This window comes from Myxocyprinus asiaticus, chromosome 30 (assembly GCF_019703515.2).
Source record: "Myxocyprinus asiaticus isolate MX2 ecotype Aquarium Trade chromosome 30, UBuf_Myxa_2, whole genome shotgun sequence".
In the NCBI taxonomy this organism is placed as follows: domain Eukaryota; kingdom Metazoa; phylum Chordata; class Actinopteri; order Cypriniformes; family Catostomidae; genus Myxocyprinus; species Myxocyprinus asiaticus.
This window is the reverse complement of record NC_059373.1, coordinates 1,960,505-1,978,901: the sequence shown is the minus strand read 5'-3', so window position 1 is coordinate 1,978,901 and position 18,397 is coordinate 1,960,505. Positions and strand designations below refer to the sequence as shown.

Sequence of the window (18,397 nt, the reverse complement as noted above, 5' to 3'; positions counted from 1 at the left end):
TAAAATACAAATAATACTCACAGGAAATGGTTCATTCTTTAGTGCATTTTCAGACATTTATTTCCATTGGAAGTTTTTGTTTTAAAGAGGGAATGCCCAATAAAAATTGAGAACTACTGAACTAGATCAACATGGAAATTCATGCTGTCGTAAGATGGTCTTTTCAAACGGGATGAGAGATTTCTCAAAGCTTTTATGGGCTTTTAATAGTTAATATCATTCAGATTTCATCTGTATATCACCCTCAATGGTTCAAGCTGTACACGTGCATATGTGAACAGTTGTATTATAAGGTACAACAGGGCAAAAGACTTTTAATTTTCACTGTGACTATTTGCACTAGGTGCAGCATTAGCATCATCAAAAGGAATTGCAAAATATTAATTGTTTATAAACAGATTACAGAATACTCCCAATGTCTTCTTTGGTGTGTTCACTCGAGTGTTTGTAACAAATACGCTTCAGGTTATAAATAAATTTAAAAAGAAAAATGAAGACTTCTGTGCTATAAAGTCTTTATCAATATTAGATCTTTAATGCGGGCTCAGAGGTCCTCAAGTGAACTCTTTTTGAATTTTTATAATAAATCCCAAAGACTGCAGTTAGTGCTGTAATGTTTGGTTTTCCAATTATACATTATTTTCTCATTCTATTAGTCAATATTGTCAAGCCATTGCACCATTTTCTAAAACACTCATCGTCTCAAAACTATAGACACCATCCCTGTTGTTTACACAAGTTCTCTAAAGAAAACTTGAAACACAATTTCATCATTTAAAGGGATAGTTCTGTAACGTTTGCTGGCAATGACAGGCAGATGAAGATGAAGTGTAGAACCCAAGTGCAGTTTATTCATTAACGAGAATGAAACACTGACTTTGCACCAAAATTCAATACCTGACCCAGACACAATGGAAGCATGAGACTTAAATACATGGACATGGGAAACATAAACCAATGAACAAACAGAACTCTAAACAAGATAAGACAATGAGCATAAAGCAATGATATGATAGAACCAATAACAAGACTATGAGCCAATGGGAAACAGACACAACGAACATGAGGGAAACAGGATGATCACATGACTTGACATGGAAACAGGAAATAAAATGACATGGAATTACTTTTCAAAATAAAAGACAAACACAAAACATGAACACATCTAGACGTGACAAGTTCACTCAAAAATGAACATTCTCTCATTATTCACTTACCCTGATACCATCCCAGATGTGTATGACAGTCTTTCTTTAGCAGAACACAAATAAAGATTTTTAGAAGGTAGAGCTCTGTCAGGTCCTTATAATGCAAGTAAACGGGTGCCAGCACTTTCACGGCCCAAAAGTCACATTTAGGCAGCATAAAAGTAATCCACACGACTCCAGTCGATCAATGCATGTCTTCTGAACAAATCAATACATCTGTGTAAAAAATAAATTGATTATTAAAATGTTATTAACTTTTAAAAAGCACTTTGACGCATCACATAGCTGTTGCATGATGTAAGCGCGTCGGCGAGTTCACGCGAGAATTCAGAAGCGGCGTTTATTTAAAACAGAAGAACGAACATCACGCGAGAGTTCGGCCATTTCAAACAGCACCAGATCCCTGGACGGAAGTGCCAATTTAATGTTTAAAATGTTTTAATTATCGACTTGTTTCTTCCATAAACTCATCGATTTGCTTCAGAAGACATGCATTGATCGACTGGAGTCATGTGGATTACTTTTATGCTGCCTTAATGTGACTTTTGGGCAGCGCTCGAGCACATAGCAGAAATTTCCGGCTTGTGACAGCAGGGCTATTAGGCGATATTGAGGTGCCTAAAATCTCTGCGTTGCAGCACAGTGTTAGCAACAGTACTAACAGGCATTAAAATGACCTGTGTCAAGGCACTAACTCGTTCCCAGCTCACAGTGGTAGAGAAAGAGAGATGCTATTAGGTGACGTGGAGGCACCTAAAAACTCTGTTGCAGCATCGACCGTCTCTTAGCATGTTGCAACCATAGTAAAAACAGGGCGAACCGTCCTGCGTTACAGTGGAAATGACACACTCTGTTCCCAGCTCGTAACGGCGATTCTAGTAGAGAGAAATTACATTTTCATACAGAGTACAAGAGAGAGATTATCGGCACCTTGAAGGAGAAAATTCTGAGGAAATAGCGCTGTGCACTGTTATATACGCCCGTTGATGCGAACGAGGGAGGCGGAGCACAAAGCGCTATCTGCCAATTAAAACTGCTGAGATTTTATAGAGTTTCAGATATTAGCTACGTCTGCAGCGATAACCCGTAGTGTCTGCTATGATGCAGTATTCATGACTGAATTGAAAGAAGAGACTTGAAACAGTCACCATGGTTACATGGACACCAGAAAGCGGCTTATTGTGAGAAAGCGGATTATTGCAAGAAACATTTTTTCCATTTACATGTACTGTATAAACGCGTTCTCTTTACTCCCGTATACATGTGGCTCATTCAATAAGCTGCTTTCTCCACTGCAACGTAATTTTCCCGCAACGCTTGTGTAAATAACACACATGGCATCCAAGGAAGACTTTACTATTTTACTCTCTCTTGACAGATATTCCAGAGTTGTTGCTGTGTTTGTTGCCTTAACTTACTATCGGGACCTGCAGCTGAATTACAATGCCTCTTATATAAAACTCTGGGATTCCCCCAGTGTACAAGTGCATATATGCGGACGTTAGCGACCGGCGTCATTTTACATTCGTGTGTATAAACGGGTTGGCTATAGTTTATAGTATATGTGATTCTCCCACTGTATTGACATGTTGTTATGACGTTTGTTATCCTGGTCTTTTCCAAACACCCTTATGTGTTTACATGGCCATAATAAACCGTGACAGCATAAGTCTTCTGCATAAGTTGAAACCAAAACTAACTATTCTGTTGTTAACAATGTGATCAGGGAAAGCGTGAATGCAGTCCCCCACTACCAGACATTATTCAGTCGAGATTCCCACATTTGGGGAATTCTCAAAGGTCAACAGCAGTCTGAGTGCAACGACTGAACCTCACCTTGAGTGAACCACCTTCATGATGATCTCCACAAGTTACAACAGTGTACAATTACACTGAAACCGTCTGTTAAACAGAGTAAAATACGTGTTTAAGATATAAATGTTCAGGCAAATATTTACAGTGTTATTCCACTATTACTGTACAATGGAACCGCGATCATTAATTCAAGTCTGCACTAGCAGATCAAGATATTGTGCAAGCTCAATCTTTAAGAGTTTGTCTAGGAGCAGTAAGAACTACCCCAGTGTGTGCAATAAAAGTGGAAGCTGGAGAAATGCCATTGGGGTTATGCCGAAATCAGCTGGTAGCCAATCACTGGATTAATCTGAGGGGGCATAGAGACTACCACCCAACAAAAAAGGTGTTGCAAACATGTTGGGAGTATAGGAGAGGATGCATAGAGAAAGCTTTGGGTGGACAGGTGATCAAATAGCAAAAGATGTGGGAATATATGATGAAGAATTTGGAGAAACTGTTATATGGCCCATTAAACCAGTATGGGTGCTGGAGTATCCATACGTAGATATGGAATTACTGAAGATTAGACAAAATAGCAAGACTTCTGATATTACAGATGAGTACTATAGGTATAGGGACCTTAAATACAAGGACAATATTCTGATTTTCACAGATTGATCAAAAGATTTAGAAACAAATGCAACAAGATCAGGAGTTCATGTGCCTAGTTTCCAAGTGGATCTTAATAAAAGAGCATCTGTCTATGCTGTTGAGTTATTTGCCATACTGATGGCAGTAGAGTGGATTGAACAAACCACGGGTAACACATTTTTAGTATGCAGTGATTCACATCACATCATGGGAAAACATCCAACAGGTCTGTGCACTCAGTGTCAGGAATGTGAGACAGTTGAACATGTTTGTACGTCATGTGAGAAATTCAATCAAGAAAGACAAAAATGGTTGATACAGCTATGAGAAATGGGACGGATAGAGGTCAATCTTAAAAGTATGCTAGAATGTGCAGACAGTAAACAAGGGAGGAAGTGTCTATTTAATAATAATAATAAAAAGACTGGATTGGACAAGCGACTTTAAATAAATGGACTCTAGGTAAGAGGAGAAGAGAAGGTGGCAGTAATGCAACAATCCGGATGCCAACTGCCATAAAACCCCAAAGAAGAAGAAGATCATTAATTCTGTCCGGCAGATGACGCGGTTTCCTGTCTGATAACGTGCACGCGCTTTTAGGCACGGCAGGATTGCGCGCGACGCCATAATATCGCGAGTCCTCACGTCCAGAAGTGCCAGCTTTATTTCCAGTTAAATATCTACATTACCAGTGAATCAGTCAGAGGTATCATGGCGAAAGACATGATGTTGTATTGGTGCATCGGTTCCCCGCCGTGCTGGAGGGTGATGATCGCGCTGGAGGAGAAAAACCTGCAGGGATACAACAACAAACAACTGTCGTTTGAGAAAGAAGAACACAAAACTAAAGAAGTGACGGATCTCAACCCACGAGCACAGGTCCATTACAACAACAACAGCCATTGCAAACTTTAACATTAATGTGATTTCTAGTATATGCATTCAGTCTTTAGCACATCTGCGACTTTAATGTAAAGACAACATGATTTCAAAACATTTTAGTCTCATGTCGCACTTTATTTCTGCAGCTTCCAACTTTCAAGCATGGAAACCTCATCGTGAACGAGTCGTTTGCTGCATGCATGTATCTGGAGGTAAGATCGAGTGAAACATGCACCCTTAAAGGTGCAGTATGTAAGATTCAGAAACCTTGTTATTAGTGACACCTGTGGCCGTTATGTGAACTGCAGTCAGCTACCTGTTGCGTGCGCTCGTGCTCGTGCACACACTCCATATGGACGGAGGCGAGCATCGACCAAAACAATGACGTAATGTACAAAGAGACTGAACGTGATTCACCGGCATCATGCTGACAGATGAGGTGGCATAATTAAAATTTCACCCTTATGATTGTTTTACTACAAACTTTGAGAATGTATATTATATTTGACTCTCCAGTGCTGGAACAGGGCTAAAACAAAGTGTGGATATAGGTCTGACTATGCGAGACTGTAGTTTGAAGTAATCACTTTTCTTTGCATGATACATAGGCTATCGTATAAATGCAGTCAATGTCAGCGTTAGCTAGCTAGCCAGCTTTATCAATAGCTGTTAGCTAAATTTGGTGGGTGATGACAGTAGCTGTTTATAAAATAGACTGTACATTATAAATATGTTGAGACAATTCAGTATTGATGTGATTCCATCACAACTGTCATTTTGATATACACTATATTGCCAAAAGTATTCGCTCATCTGCCTTTAGACGCATATGAACTTAAGTGACATCCCATTCTTAATCCATAGGGTTTAATATGACGTCGGCCCACCCTTTGCAGCTATAACAGCTTCAACTCTTCTGGGAAGGCTTTCCACAAGGTTTAGTAATGTGTTTATGGGAATTTTTGACCATTCTTCCAGAAGCGCATTTGTTATGTCAGACACTGATGTTGGACGAGAAGGCCTGGCTCGCAGTCTTCGCTCAAATTCATCCCAAAGGTGCTCTATCGGGTTGAGGTCAGGACTCTGTGCAGGCCAGTCAAGTTCTTCCACACCAAACTCGCTCATCCATGTCTTTATGGACCTTGCTTTGTGCACTGGTGCGCAGTCATGTTGGAACAGGAAGGGGCCATCCCCAAACTGTTCCCACAAAGTTGGGAGCATGGAATTGTCCAAAAAATCTTGGTATGCTGAAGCATTCAGAGTTCCTTTCACTGGAACTAAGGGGCCAAGCCCAGCTCCTGAAAAACAACCCCACACCATAATCCCCCCTCCACCAAACTTCACAGTTGGCACAATGCAGTCAGACAAGTACCGTTCTCCTGGCAACTGCCAAACCCAGACTCGTCCATCAGATTGCCAGATGGAGAAGCGTGATTCGTCACTCCAGAGAACGCGTCTCCACTGCTCTAGAGTCCAGTGGCGGCGTGCTTTACACCACTGCATCCGATGCTTTACATTGCACTTGGTGATGTATGGCTTGGATGCAGCTGCTCGGCCATGGAAACCCATTCCATGAAGCTCTCTACGCACCGTTCTTGAGCTAATGTGAAGGCCACATGAACTTTGGAGGTCTGTAGCGATTGACTCTGCAGAAAGTTGACGACCTCCGCGCACTATGGGGACAGCATCCGCTGACCCCGCTCTGTCATTTTACGTGGCTGAGTTGCTGTCATTCCCAATCGCTTCCACTTTGTTATAATACCACTGACAGTTGACTGTGGAATATTAGTAGTGAGGAAATTTCACGACTGGACTTGTTGCACAGGTGGCATCCTATCACAGTACCACGCTGGAATTCACTGAGCTCCTGAGAGCGGCCCATTCTTTCACAAATGTTTGTAGAAGCAGTCTGCATGCCTAGGTGCTTCATTTTATACACCTGTGGCCATGGAAGTGATTGGAACACTTGAATTCAATTATTTGGATGGGTGAGCGAATACTTTTGGCAATATAGTGTATCAATGCGCTATTGTTTTATAATAGATTGTATATATTTTCTGTATAACCAAGTTATGTTACACTAATGAATGGGTCTTTTTGCATTATCTTGAACATTGTCTAGCATTCATTTCACGTGTTATTGTAGTTTAGCTAAAATTACACAGATCAATCCTTATGGCACTATATTTCACATGCTTTGCAGTTATGTAAGCTTACCTGTCCAATAAGAAGAACACCAATTCAGGGTCGGTTTTGATCCCCAAACCGAACTAAGGTCCCTCAAGGAATCAAATGTCCTGCCGATGTTCACTCTAGTTTTCATTCGACCACGATCATGTTCCCGCTTAGCCAGATGGGATTCAGTAGATAAATGTTTTTTTTGGCTTCCTCTGAGCTTGTGTAGGAGTCGGTGTTGTGCTGGGAGCCGGACGTTTCCTGGATTCCATCTCTAAGACAACGTTACCTAGTGTTGCAGTTTGTTGACGCTGTTGAATAGCACTGAGCCAATATTACATGAAAAATTGTACATTTTGCACCTTTAATAAAAGCTTATAAACGCATTTGTTTAAAAACTTTTCTAACACATGTTACGGCACATCTTCCTTGGTCTAGGGGTATGGGAAGTTGGGTAACAAATGTTTTGGAGAGAGCACAAGAGTGATCCTGTCTCCGGGTCCCAGAGCAACCACAAATTACTTCAACACATGATATGGCAATAATATAACAAATTTATTAAAGAAAACAGTGGGATAAACAGACATAGACTTAAGGAGTGGAACCGGCCAAAATAACAAACAAAAGACATTCTTCCTAGAGGGTTTAGAAAATAACTTATCTATCAAAAAGAAAACACAAATCACTTCCCTAACTCCCTCTCTATAAATAAACAGGAGAAAACAGAATCTTTCAAAGTAAATGGCATCCACCTCCCTACTAAAGAATCCCACAACAAGCAACTTAAATGGGTTACTCAAAGTAAAGCTGGTGTAATAAAACAAGTTTAGAAACTTGCACATTCAGCTGTCAGGTATTTCAACAGCAGTATAAGCAGTACACCACTGCAAATGACAAGATTGTTACACTACTCACTTTAGCACAACAACAAATGTAAAGCTGGGACCAAGAGATAGAATAACTCATGCAGGAGAAAATAGTCTCTGTGTGTCTCTCTCCAAGATGAAGATAGTTGTGGGCCTCTTGTACTCTCCATTCCTGGGCTGAGCCAATCGTAGGTAATGAACAGCAGGTGGGACTCATTATCCTGCTTAATGGACAGCGAAAGTGACAAGGAAAGCACAGGGAGATACAATACACACGAACCACATTTAAATGTCACCATCACAATGATATAATATACATACATCCCTCGGGACGTAACACACGCACCCTTAATAAAAGCTTATAAACGCATTAGTTTAAACACTTTTCTAACATGCACCCTTAATAAAAGCTTATAAACGCATTAAACACTTTTCTAACATGCACCCTTAATAAAAGCTTATAAATGCATTAAACACTTTTCTAACATGCACCCTTAATAAAAGCTTATAAATGCATTAGTTTAAACACTTTTCTAACATGCACCCTTAATAAAGGCTTATAAACGCATTAGTTTAAACACTTTTCTAACATGCAACCTTAATAAAAGCTCATAAACGCATTAGTTTAAACACTTTTCTATCATGCACCCTTAATAAAGGCTTATAAACGCATTAGTTTAAACACTTTTCTAACATGCACCCTTAATAAAGGCTTATAAACGCATTAGTTTAAACACTTTTCTAACATGCACCCTTAATAAAAGCTTATAAATGCATTAGTTTAAACACTTTTCTATCATGCACCCTTAATAAAGACTTATAAACGCATTAGTTTAAACACTTTTCTATCATGCACCCTTAATAAAGGCTTATAAACGCATTAGTTTAAACACTTTTCTAACATGCACCCTTAATAAAAGCTTATAAACGCATTAGTTTAAACACTTTTCTATCATGCACCCTTAATAAAGGCTTATAAACGCATTAGTTTAAACACTTTTCTAACATGCACCCTTAATAAAGGCTTATAAACGCATTAGTTTAAACACTTTTCTATCATGCACCCTTAATAAAGGCTTATAAACGCATTAGTTTAAACACTTCTAACATGCACCCTTAATAAAGGCTTATAAACGCATTAGTTTAAACACTTTTCTAACATGCACCCTTAATAAAGGCTTATAAACGCATTAGTTTAAACACTTTTCTATCATGCACCCTTAATAAAGGCTTATAAACGCATTAGTTTAAACACTTTTCTATCATGCACCCTTAATAAAGGCTTATAAACGCATTAGTTTAAACACTTTTCTAACATGCACCCTTAATAAAAGCTTATAAATGCATTAGTTTAAACACTTTTCTAACATGCACCCTTAATAAAAGCTTATAAATGCATTAGTTTAAACACTTTTCTAGCATGCACCCTTAATAAAAGCTTATAAACGCATTAGTTTAAACACTTTTCTATCATGCACCCTTAATAAAGGCTTATAAACGCATTAGTTTAAACACTTTTCTATCATGCACCCTTAATAAAGGCTTATAAACGCATTAGTTTAAACACTTTTCTAACATGCACCCTTAATAAAAGCTTATAAATGCATTAAACACTTTTCTAACATGCACCCTTAATAAAAGCTTATAAATGCATTAGTTTAAACACTTTTCTAACATGCACCCTTAATAAAAGCTTATAAACGCATTAGTTTAAACACTTTTCTAACATGCACCCTTAATAAAAGCTTATAAATGCATTAAACACTTTTCTAACATGCACCCTTAATAAAAGCTTATAAACTGCATTAGTTTAAACACTTTTCTAACATGCACCCTTAATAAAAGCTTATAAACGCATTAGTTTAAACACTTTTCTATCATGCACCCCTTAATAAAAGCTTATAAACGCATTAGTTTAAACACTTTTCTAACATGCACCCTTAATAAAAGCTTATAAATGCATTAAACACTTTTCTAACATGCACCCTTAATAAAAGCTTATAAACGCATTAGTTTAAACACTTTTCTAACACACACCCTTAATAAAAGCTTATAAATGCATTAAACACTTTTCTAACATGCACCCTTAATAAAAGCTTATAAACGCATTAGTTTAAACACTTTTCTAACATGCACACCCTTAATAAAAGCTTATAAACGCATTAGTTTAAACACTTTTCTAACATGCACCCTTAATAAAAGCTTATAAACACATTCGTTTAAACACTTTTCTAACATGCACCCTTAATAAAAGCTTATAAACACATTCGTTTAAACACTTTTCTAACATGCACCCTTAATAAAAGCTTATAAACGCATTAGTTTAAACACTTTTCTATCATGCACCCTTAATAAAAGCTTATAAACGCATTAGTTTAAACACTTTTCTAACATGCAACCCTTAATAAAGGCTTATAAACGCATTAGTTTAAACACTTTTCTAACATGCACCCTTAATAAAAGCTTATAAACGCATTAGTTTAAACACTTTTCTATCATGCACCCCTTCATAAAAGCTTATAACACTTTAAACACTTTTCTAACGTTCACCCTTAATAAAAGCTTATAAACGCATTAGTTTAAACACTTTTCTATCATGCACCCCTTAATAAAAGCTTATAAACGCATTAGTTTAAACACTTTTCTGACACGCACCCTTAATAAAGGCTTATAAACGCATTAAACACTTTTCTATCATGTACCCTTAATAAAAGCTTATAAACGCTTTAGTTTAAACACTTTTCTATCAAGCACCCTTAATAAAAGCTTATAAACGCATTAGTTTAAACACTTTTCTATCATGCACCCCTTAATAAAAGCTTATAAACGTATTAGTTTAAACACTTTTCTGACACGCACCCTTAATAAAAGCTTATAAACGCATTAGTTTAAACACTTTTCTATCATGCACCCCTTAATAAAAGCTTATAAACGCATTAGTTTAAACACTTTTCTATCATGCACCCTTAATAAAAGCTTATAAACGCATTAGTTTAAACACTTTTCTGACACGCACCCTTAATAAAAGCTTATAAACGCATTAGTTTAAACACTTTTCTGACACGCACCCTTAATAAAAGCTTATAAACGCATTAGTTTAAACACTTTTCTGACACGCACCCTTAATAAAAGCTTATAAACGCATTAGTTTAAACACTTTTCTGACACGCACCCTTAATAAAAGCTTATAAACGCATTAGTTTAAACACTTTTCTGACACGCACCCTTAATAAAAGCTTATAAACGCATTAGTTTAAACACTTTTCTGACACGCACCCTTAATAAAAGCTTATAAACGCATTAGTTTAAACACTTTTCTATCATGCACCCCTTAATAAAAGCTTATAAACGCATTAGTTTAAACACTTTTCTGACACGCACCCTTAATAAAAGCTTATAAACGCATTAGTTTAAACACTTTTCTGACACGCATGTCACCCCTTAATAAAAGCTTATAAACGCATTAGTTTAAACACTTTTCTGACACGCACCCTTAATAAAAGCTTATAAACGCATTAGTTTAAACACTTTTCTGACACGCACCCTTAATAAAGGCTTATAAACGCATTAGTTTAAACACTTTTCTAACATGCACCCTTAATGAAAGCTTATAAACGCATTAAACACTTTTCTAACATGCACCCCTTAATAAAAGCTTATAAACGCATTAGTTTAAACACTTTTCTGACATGGACCCTTAATAAAAGCTTATAAACGCATTAGTTTAAACACTTTTCTGACACGCACCCTTAATAAAAGCTTATAAACGCATTAGTTTAAAAACAAAAGTTTAGATTAATTACTCTAAACGTCATGTCTTAATATCATAATTGTTAATAAAAAATATTTCTTCACATTTAAAATGCCTTTTGTTCACAAATTGACTTTTGATGGGGTCATGCATGCCAATCCACACATGAACCTGAACTAATCAGTCATAAAAAGGGTCGAAATTATTCGATATTTTTAAGAGATTTACTGTTGTGACTGTGATATAAGAATCATGTGATGCATTTTATTTTTTGTCCAGATAAAAATGATTCAAAAATACATTAAAATGCAATTCACCCAAAACAATTACTTGAATACACCTCTTCTATGATGAACATGTTTTCAGTTTCTGAGTTCAAAGTTCATTTTGATATTTTTTCTATGTATTCTAACCATCTGGAGACGGTAAAAAAGATCTCATTAAAAGCTGAAAATCTTGAAAATAAAATGTTGGCATGAGAAGTGCAGAATTAACTTTGATTATGATTTCTTAAATAAGCAAATAAACGGTGAAACAATTTTACTTTATCCTCTCAAATCAAACTTTTGTCCACCAAATCATGCAAAGTCATGTGGCTTAACCAACATGCAAGAAGTCATTTTGCTGTCATGGGACAAAAAAAACAAAAACAACAACAATAATAATAATAGTAATAAAAGAAAACTAATTTAGTCCCTCAAGACTGTTTGTGAAGTAAAAAAAAACATTTTTTCACATCATTAAATATCAGTATTTTAAATTTTTATGAAAAGACTTTGTTCAGGTCATGTGGTGTATCCCGGAGATCTGATGTGGACTCAAATTTATGATTAAAAAAACAATGATTGAAATGAATGATCTAGTTGTTTACACTCATGTATTTAAGGTGCATGGAAAACATTTTAAAACTTTCTATTTGATAGTAACACCACGTGACATTTTTAGTCATTAAATCATTTTATTTTTGGTAGAAAATCCTATAAATGGTTTTCAAATGTTGTGAAACTGACATGGACATAATGATCACATTTCTACAAACCTGACACGTTTTAAACGAGATCTTATTTGTATCACATCGGACACATATGTTGTTTTATGTTTGTCACAATTCAAAATGACTTTGTATGTTGGTTATTATACCACACTGACTTCTGACGTTGGTTTTTCCCAAACACTAATAATATTTAAAAACTGCTTCATTACTTTTACAGTCAGTTGTCCATTATTACAGAATTCTAACGTCAAGCGGATAATGATCAGCTGATTGTAGATTATCCTGCTTCAGTACACAGCTACTTAAATAAACAGATATAATATATTGATTTGAGTTGAAATTATGAGGAAAAAGTGAGTTGGTGTAAGAAGAAAGCGTGGAGTGATACGAGAGATGTTAAACACAAAATGCCGCCATTGACCAATCACAATCAAGTATTCCAGAGACATATGCTAAGCTGTCAGCTTTTAAAGCATTAGTTTTTTTTGTGATCAGTACGATTGCATCACCTAGACACTTTTTACTTCATGTTCCACAAAAAGAGAACAACTAAATATTAAGTTTTAATTGAAAAATTGAAAACATGTTCAAAAAAGATTTACTCAAATCGTTTGTATTAATTGCATTTAATGGGTTTATTTTTTATTTTTTGCGTGCACAGAGTGCGTTCAAATCTCAAGGTACCCGTCTGATCCCAGATAACCCGACTGAACAAGCACTCATTTATCAGCGCATGTTTGAGACCAACAACCTGCAACAGAAAATGTGTAAGTACCATAAAACTGCCTTCTTTTAAAGGGACAGTTCACCCAAAAATAAAACTTATCTCATTTATTCACCCTCATGCCATCCCAGATGTGTGTGATTGTCTTTCTTCTACAGAACACAAATTAAGATTTATAAATATTTCAGCTCTGTTGGTCCATACAAGTGAAAAGTGACTAGCTCCAAAAAGCACATAAAGGCAGCATAAAAGTAATCCATATTACTCCAGTGGTTTAATCCATGTCTTCAGAAGTGATATGATAGGTGTGGGTGAGAAACAGATCAATATTAAAGTCCTTTTTTACTATTAATCTCCACTTTCACTTTCACATTATTTTTCTTTTGTTTTTAGCGATTTGCATTCTTCATTCATATCGCCACCTACTGGGCACAGAGGAGAATTTATTGTAAAAAAGGACTGAAATATTTTATCTGTTTCTCACCCACACCTATCATACCACTTCAGGAGACATGAGGGTGAGTAAATGATGAGAGAATTTTCATTTGTTTGGTGAACTATCCCTTTAAATCATAAACACATTACACAAGGATACTTTGACATTTCTAAGTGGTGTTATAACAGAAGTTAAGTTCGTTATGCCAGCTGAGAAACAATCACTTTTTAACATTTAATGAATGTGTCTCTACATTATGTTAACCCCGATGTCTTGTGTGTGTGCAGATGAGGTGGTATTTTATGAGTGGTTGACACCTGAGGGAGAGAGACATGAATCTGCCCTGAAGAGAAATAAAGAGAATTTAATTGCAGAGCTAAAACTGTGGGAGAGCTACTTGGAGAAGGTTCATTTATAAAGCCACATTTATATTTCCTGTCTGAAAAATAGAAAGCCTGTTTCACACAGACCGTATGAGCAGCGCATGTTTATTTTGACCTTATTAACAGGTTAAAGTATTCACAGGGGTGTGTAGCAAGTAGAGTTTTGGCGACCCACTCCCTTCGCATGAAAATCAGACTACAGGCTTTAATAGGCAACCTAGGAAGTCCGGGAAGGGCTCATTTTTTTAAGTTGCGTTACAAGCCGTTCACACATTGGCAAAAAAAGGGCTAATATTACATGAAAATTGTTACATATTGCACCTTTAATAAAAGCTTATAAACGCATTAGTTTAAACACTTTTCTAACACGCACCCTTAATAAAAGCTTATAAACACATTCGTTTAAACACTTTTCTAACATGCACCCTTAATAAAAGCTTATAAACTCATTAGTTTAAACACTTTTCTAACATGCACCCTTAATAAAAGCTTATAAACACATTCGTTTAAACACTTTTCTAACACGCACCCTTAATAAAAGCTTATAAACACTTTAGTTTAAACACTTTTCTAACATGCACCCCTTAATAAAAGCTTATAAATGCATTAGTTTAAACACTTTTCTAACACGCACCCCTTAATAAAGGCTTATAAACGCATTAGTTTAAACACTTTTCTAACATGCACCCTTCATAAAAGCTTATATACGCTTTAGTTTAAACACTTTTCTAACATGCACCCTTAATAAAGGCTTACAAACGCATTAGTTTAAACACTTTTCTAACATGCACCCCTTAATAAAAGCTTATAAACACTTTAGTTTAAACACTTTTCTAACGTTCACCCTTAATAAAGGCTTATAAACGCATTAGTTTAAACACTTTTCTAACATGCACCCTTAATAAAAGCTTATAAACGCATTAGTTTAAACACTTTTCTAACATGCACCCCTTAATAAAAGCTTATAAACGCTTTAGTTTAAACACTTTTCTAACACGCACCCTTTAGTAAAGGCTTATAAACGCTTTAGTTTAAACACTTTTCTAACATGCAACCCTTAATAAAGGCTTATAAACGCATTGGTTTAAACACTTTTCTAACATGCACCCTTAATAAAAGCTTATAAACGCCTTAGTTTAAACACTTTTCTAACACACACCCTTAATAAAAGCTTATAAACGCCTTCGTTTAAACACTTTTCTAACACACACCCTTAATAAAAGCTTATAAACGCCTTCGTTTAAACACTTTTCTAACATGCAACCTTCATAAAAGCTTATAAACGCTTTAGTTTAAACACTTTTCTAACATGCAACCTTCATAAAAGCTTATAAACGCTTTAGTTTAAACACTTTTCTAACACGCAACCTTAATAAGAACGTATAAATGCATTAAACACTTTTCTAACACGCACCCCTTAATAAAGGCTTATAAACGCATTCATTTAAACACTTTTCTAACATGCACCCCTTAATAAAAGCTTATAAACGCATTAGTTTAAACACTTTTCTAACATGCAACCTTAATAAGAACGTATAAATGCATTAGTTTAAACACTTTTCTAACACGCACCCCTTAAAGGCTTATAAACGCATTAGTTTAAACACTTTTCTAACATGCAACCCTTAATAAAAGCTTATAAACACTTTAGTTTAAACACTTTTCTAACATTCACCCTTAATAAAGGCTTATAAATGCATTAGTTTAAACACTTTTCTAACATGCACCCTTAATAAAGGCTTATAAACGCATTAGTTTAAACACTTTTCTAACACGCACCCCTTAATAAAGGCTTATAAACGCATTAGTTTAAACACTTTTCTAACATGCACCCCTTAATAAAGGCTTATAAACGCATTCGTTTAAACACTTTTCTAACATGCACCCTTCATAAAAGCTTATAAACGCTTTAGTTTAAACACTTTTCTAACATACAACCCTTAATAAAGGCTTATAAACGCTTTAGTTTAAACACTTTTCTAACATGCACCCTTAATAAAGGCTTATAAACGCATTAGTTTAAACACTTTTCTAACATGCACCCCTTAATAAAAGCTTATAAACACTTTAGTTTAAACACTTTTCTAACGTTCACCCTTAATAAAGGCTTATAAACGCATTAGTTTAAACACTTTTCTAACATGCACCCTTAATAATGGCTTATAAACGCATTAGTTTAAACACTTTTCTAACATGTACCCTTAATAAAGGCTTATAAACGCTTTAGTTTAAACACTTTTCTAACATGCACCCCTTAATAAAAGCTTATAAACACTTTAGTTTAAACACTTTTCTAACGTTCACCCTTAATAAAGGCTCATAAACGCATTAGTTTAAACACTTTTCTAACATGCACCCTTAATAAAGGCTTATAAATGCATTAGTTTAAACACTTTTCTAACATGCACCCCTTAATAAAAGCTTATAAACACTTTAGTTTAAACACTTTTCTAACGTTCACCCTTAATAAAGGCTTATAAACGCATTAGTTTAAACACTTTTCTAACATGCACCCTTAATAATGGCTTATAAACGCATTAGTTTAAACACTTTTCTAACATGCACCCTTCATAAAAGCTTATAAACGCTTTAGTTTAAACACTTTTCTAACATGCAACCCTTAATAAAGGCTTATAAACGCTTTAGTTTAAACACTTTTCTAACATGCAACCCTTAATAAAGGCTTATAAACGCTTTAGTTTAAACACTTTTCTAACATGCACCCTTAATAAAGGCTTATAAACGCATTAGTTTAAACACTTTTCTAACATGCACCCCTCAATAAAAGCTTATAAACACTTTAGTTTAAACACTTTTCTAACGTTCATCCTTAATAAAGGCTTATAAACGCATTAGTTTAAACACTTTTCTAACGTTCACCTTTAATAAAGGCTTATAAACGCATTAGTTTAAACACTTTTCTAACGTTCACCTTTAATAAAGGCTTATAAACGCATTAGTTTAAACACTTTTCTAACATGCACCCTTAATAAAAGCTTATAAACGCATTAGTTTAAACACTTTTCTAACATGCACCCTTAATAAAGGCTTATAAACGCATTAGTTTAAACACTTTTCTAACATGCACCCTTAATAAAGGCTTATAAACGCATTAGTTTAAACACTTTTCTAACATGCACCCTTAATAAAGGCATATAAATGCATTAGTTTAAACACTTTTCTAACATGCACCCTTAATAAAGGCTTATTTGTGAAAAATAAAATGCATCAGTTTTGAACAAGTCAAAACATGCACCTTATACATCATCACCTCCTACTGTGGGCCATTTTTACCTGTTCCTAATAAACGGTCTCCACAAATAAGTCATTTGTTCTTCAGATGGGGAAAGGGTCATACCTCGCTGGAAAGAACTTCTCCATGGTGGACGTTGTTTGTTTCCCAGTCATAGCATTTTTCCCAAGATATGGGTGAGTAAAACCTTTCTGAACAAATAAATTAATATTTAATCATTGACCATCTCAGATGAAAGGACAGATCAAAGGCTGCTTTAATCATTAATATATTTTGATGGTTGGCAGGTGTCCTAAAGAGAGATGTCCCAGACTGATGGAGTACTATGACATGGTGAAGGACCGTCCCAGTATTAAAGCCAGCTGGCCAGCTGAATGGCTGGAGAAACCAGAGAAACAGCTAGCTCTGAAGAACTTATGAAGACCACCTGAAGATGTTCATAACACTGAAGAATCTTACTAGACAAACAAACAGCACAGGTGGAAAGAGTGAAACTGCATCTAATTCTGACTGATTTCACACCTCAAATTAGATCAAATATGAAACATGCAAATGCTGTCCATTCAATTACTACAACTATGATATCATATGTTAAATATTGCTCACTGGAACAATAATGAGGCTGCTTTTAAAGCTTTGATTTGATGTTATTTGACAAGTTAACCCAAAGCATCTGTTAACATCATTGTCATTTAAATATTATAAAGCAGACTGCTTAATTAACAGGAATATTGTAATGTCTTTCAAACTAAACACTCTGTTAATGGACATGTAATGGTAAATGAACATTAATAAACATGAACATGACAAACAAGATGAACATGTTAATAAGCCTTTATATTGTTATTTGGGACCAAATTCATTCTTGTCCTGTTCCAACCAAGGGAAAATATTCTAAGGATTGCCACCAGAAACAGAAACTTGTGTAAAACTACAGGAGCAAGGACAGAAACATACTTCAGGTAGCCAAGTTTAAACATTTCAGATCGAACATGATCTGCAAGTCTTCAAACTGTTGTTGCTGTGCTTTGACACTAGTAGACATGAGACAGAATATTTATTTTAATGCCGCTATTGAGCCCCTTACGACAATATGCAGAAAGCAACACGTTGTGTTAAGCTTTACACTGCGACACATTTCTGAACACAAAGACACGTTTAATCAAGCGATTCTATTTAGGGCTGGGAAACGATTCCAGAAAGAATAGATTCCGAGGAGTTGGGAATCGAGAATCGGCTTATGGGCATGATATGACCACTAGTATTCTCAACCAGTA

At 35.6% G+C, this 18,397-nt stretch overlaps 1 protein-coding gene, 2 long non-coding RNA genes and 1 other non-coding gene across 6 annotated transcripts; 1 reads left to right on the top strand and 3 right to left on the bottom strand.

The window, feature by feature from the left end:
- Nucleotides 1–2,930: 2,930 nt before the first annotated feature.
- LOC127421670 (U1 spliceosomal RNA) lies at nt 2,931–3,091 on the bottom strand. The gene has a single exon (XR_007894037.1). It is a non-coding gene; the product is annotated as a U1 spliceosomal RNA (small nuclear RNA).
- A 1,146-nt stretch (nt 3,092–4,237) lies between these two features.
- On the top strand, nt 4,238–17,936 carry LOC127421204 (glutathione S-transferase A-like). Its single transcript, XM_051664052.1, has 6 exons — nt 4,238–4,535; nt 4,685–4,750; nt 12,986–13,091; nt 13,772–13,890; nt 17,208–17,296; nt 17,408–17,936. The coding sequence occupies exons 1-6, from the start codon at nt 4,368–4,370 to the stop codon at nt 17,538–17,540; spliced, it is 681 nt and encodes a 226-aa protein (XP_051520012.1). The 5' UTR covers nt 4,238–4,367; the 3' UTR covers nt 17,541–17,936.
- LOC127421205 (uncharacterized) lies at nt 8,218–17,200 on the bottom strand. 3 transcript variants are annotated; one of them, XR_007893957.1, is made up of 3 exons: nt 15,184–17,200; nt 14,397–14,712; nt 8,218–8,332 (listed from the first exon to the last, which is right to left on the bottom strand). It is a non-coding gene; the product is annotated as an uncharacterized LOC127421205 (long non-coding RNA). The 3 variants fall into 3 exon arrangements; XR_007893956.1 differs by lacking the exon at nt 8,218–8,332 and adding an exon at nt 13,897–14,293; XR_007893955.1 differs by lacking the exon at nt 8,218–8,332 and having other exon boundaries at nt 13,897–14,712; nt 15,184–15,753; nt 15,806–17,200.
- On the bottom strand, nt 9,190–10,179 carry LOC127421206 (uncharacterized). Its single transcript, XR_007893958.1, has 3 exons — nt 10,130–10,179; nt 9,718–9,926; nt 9,190–9,313 (listed from the first exon to the last, which is right to left on the bottom strand). It is a non-coding gene; the product is annotated as an uncharacterized LOC127421206 (long non-coding RNA).
- Nucleotides 17,937–18,397: the final 461 nt, after the last annotated feature.

Excerpts from the sequence above, each read along its gene's own strand:
- LOC127421204 (XM_051664052.1), top strand. The coding sequence starts at position 4,368 with ATGGCGAAAGACATGATGTTGTATTGGTGCATCGGTTCCCCGCCGTGC. Across the intron at positions 13,092-13,771 it reads CAACCTGCAACAGAAAATGT|ATGAGGTGGTATTTTATGAG; the intron begins GTAAGTACCATA and ends GTGTGTGTGCAG. Across the intron at positions 17,297-17,407 it reads GCATTTTTCCCAAGATATGG|GTGTCCTAAAGAGAGATGTC; the intron begins GTGAGTAAAACC and ends GATGGTTGGCAG.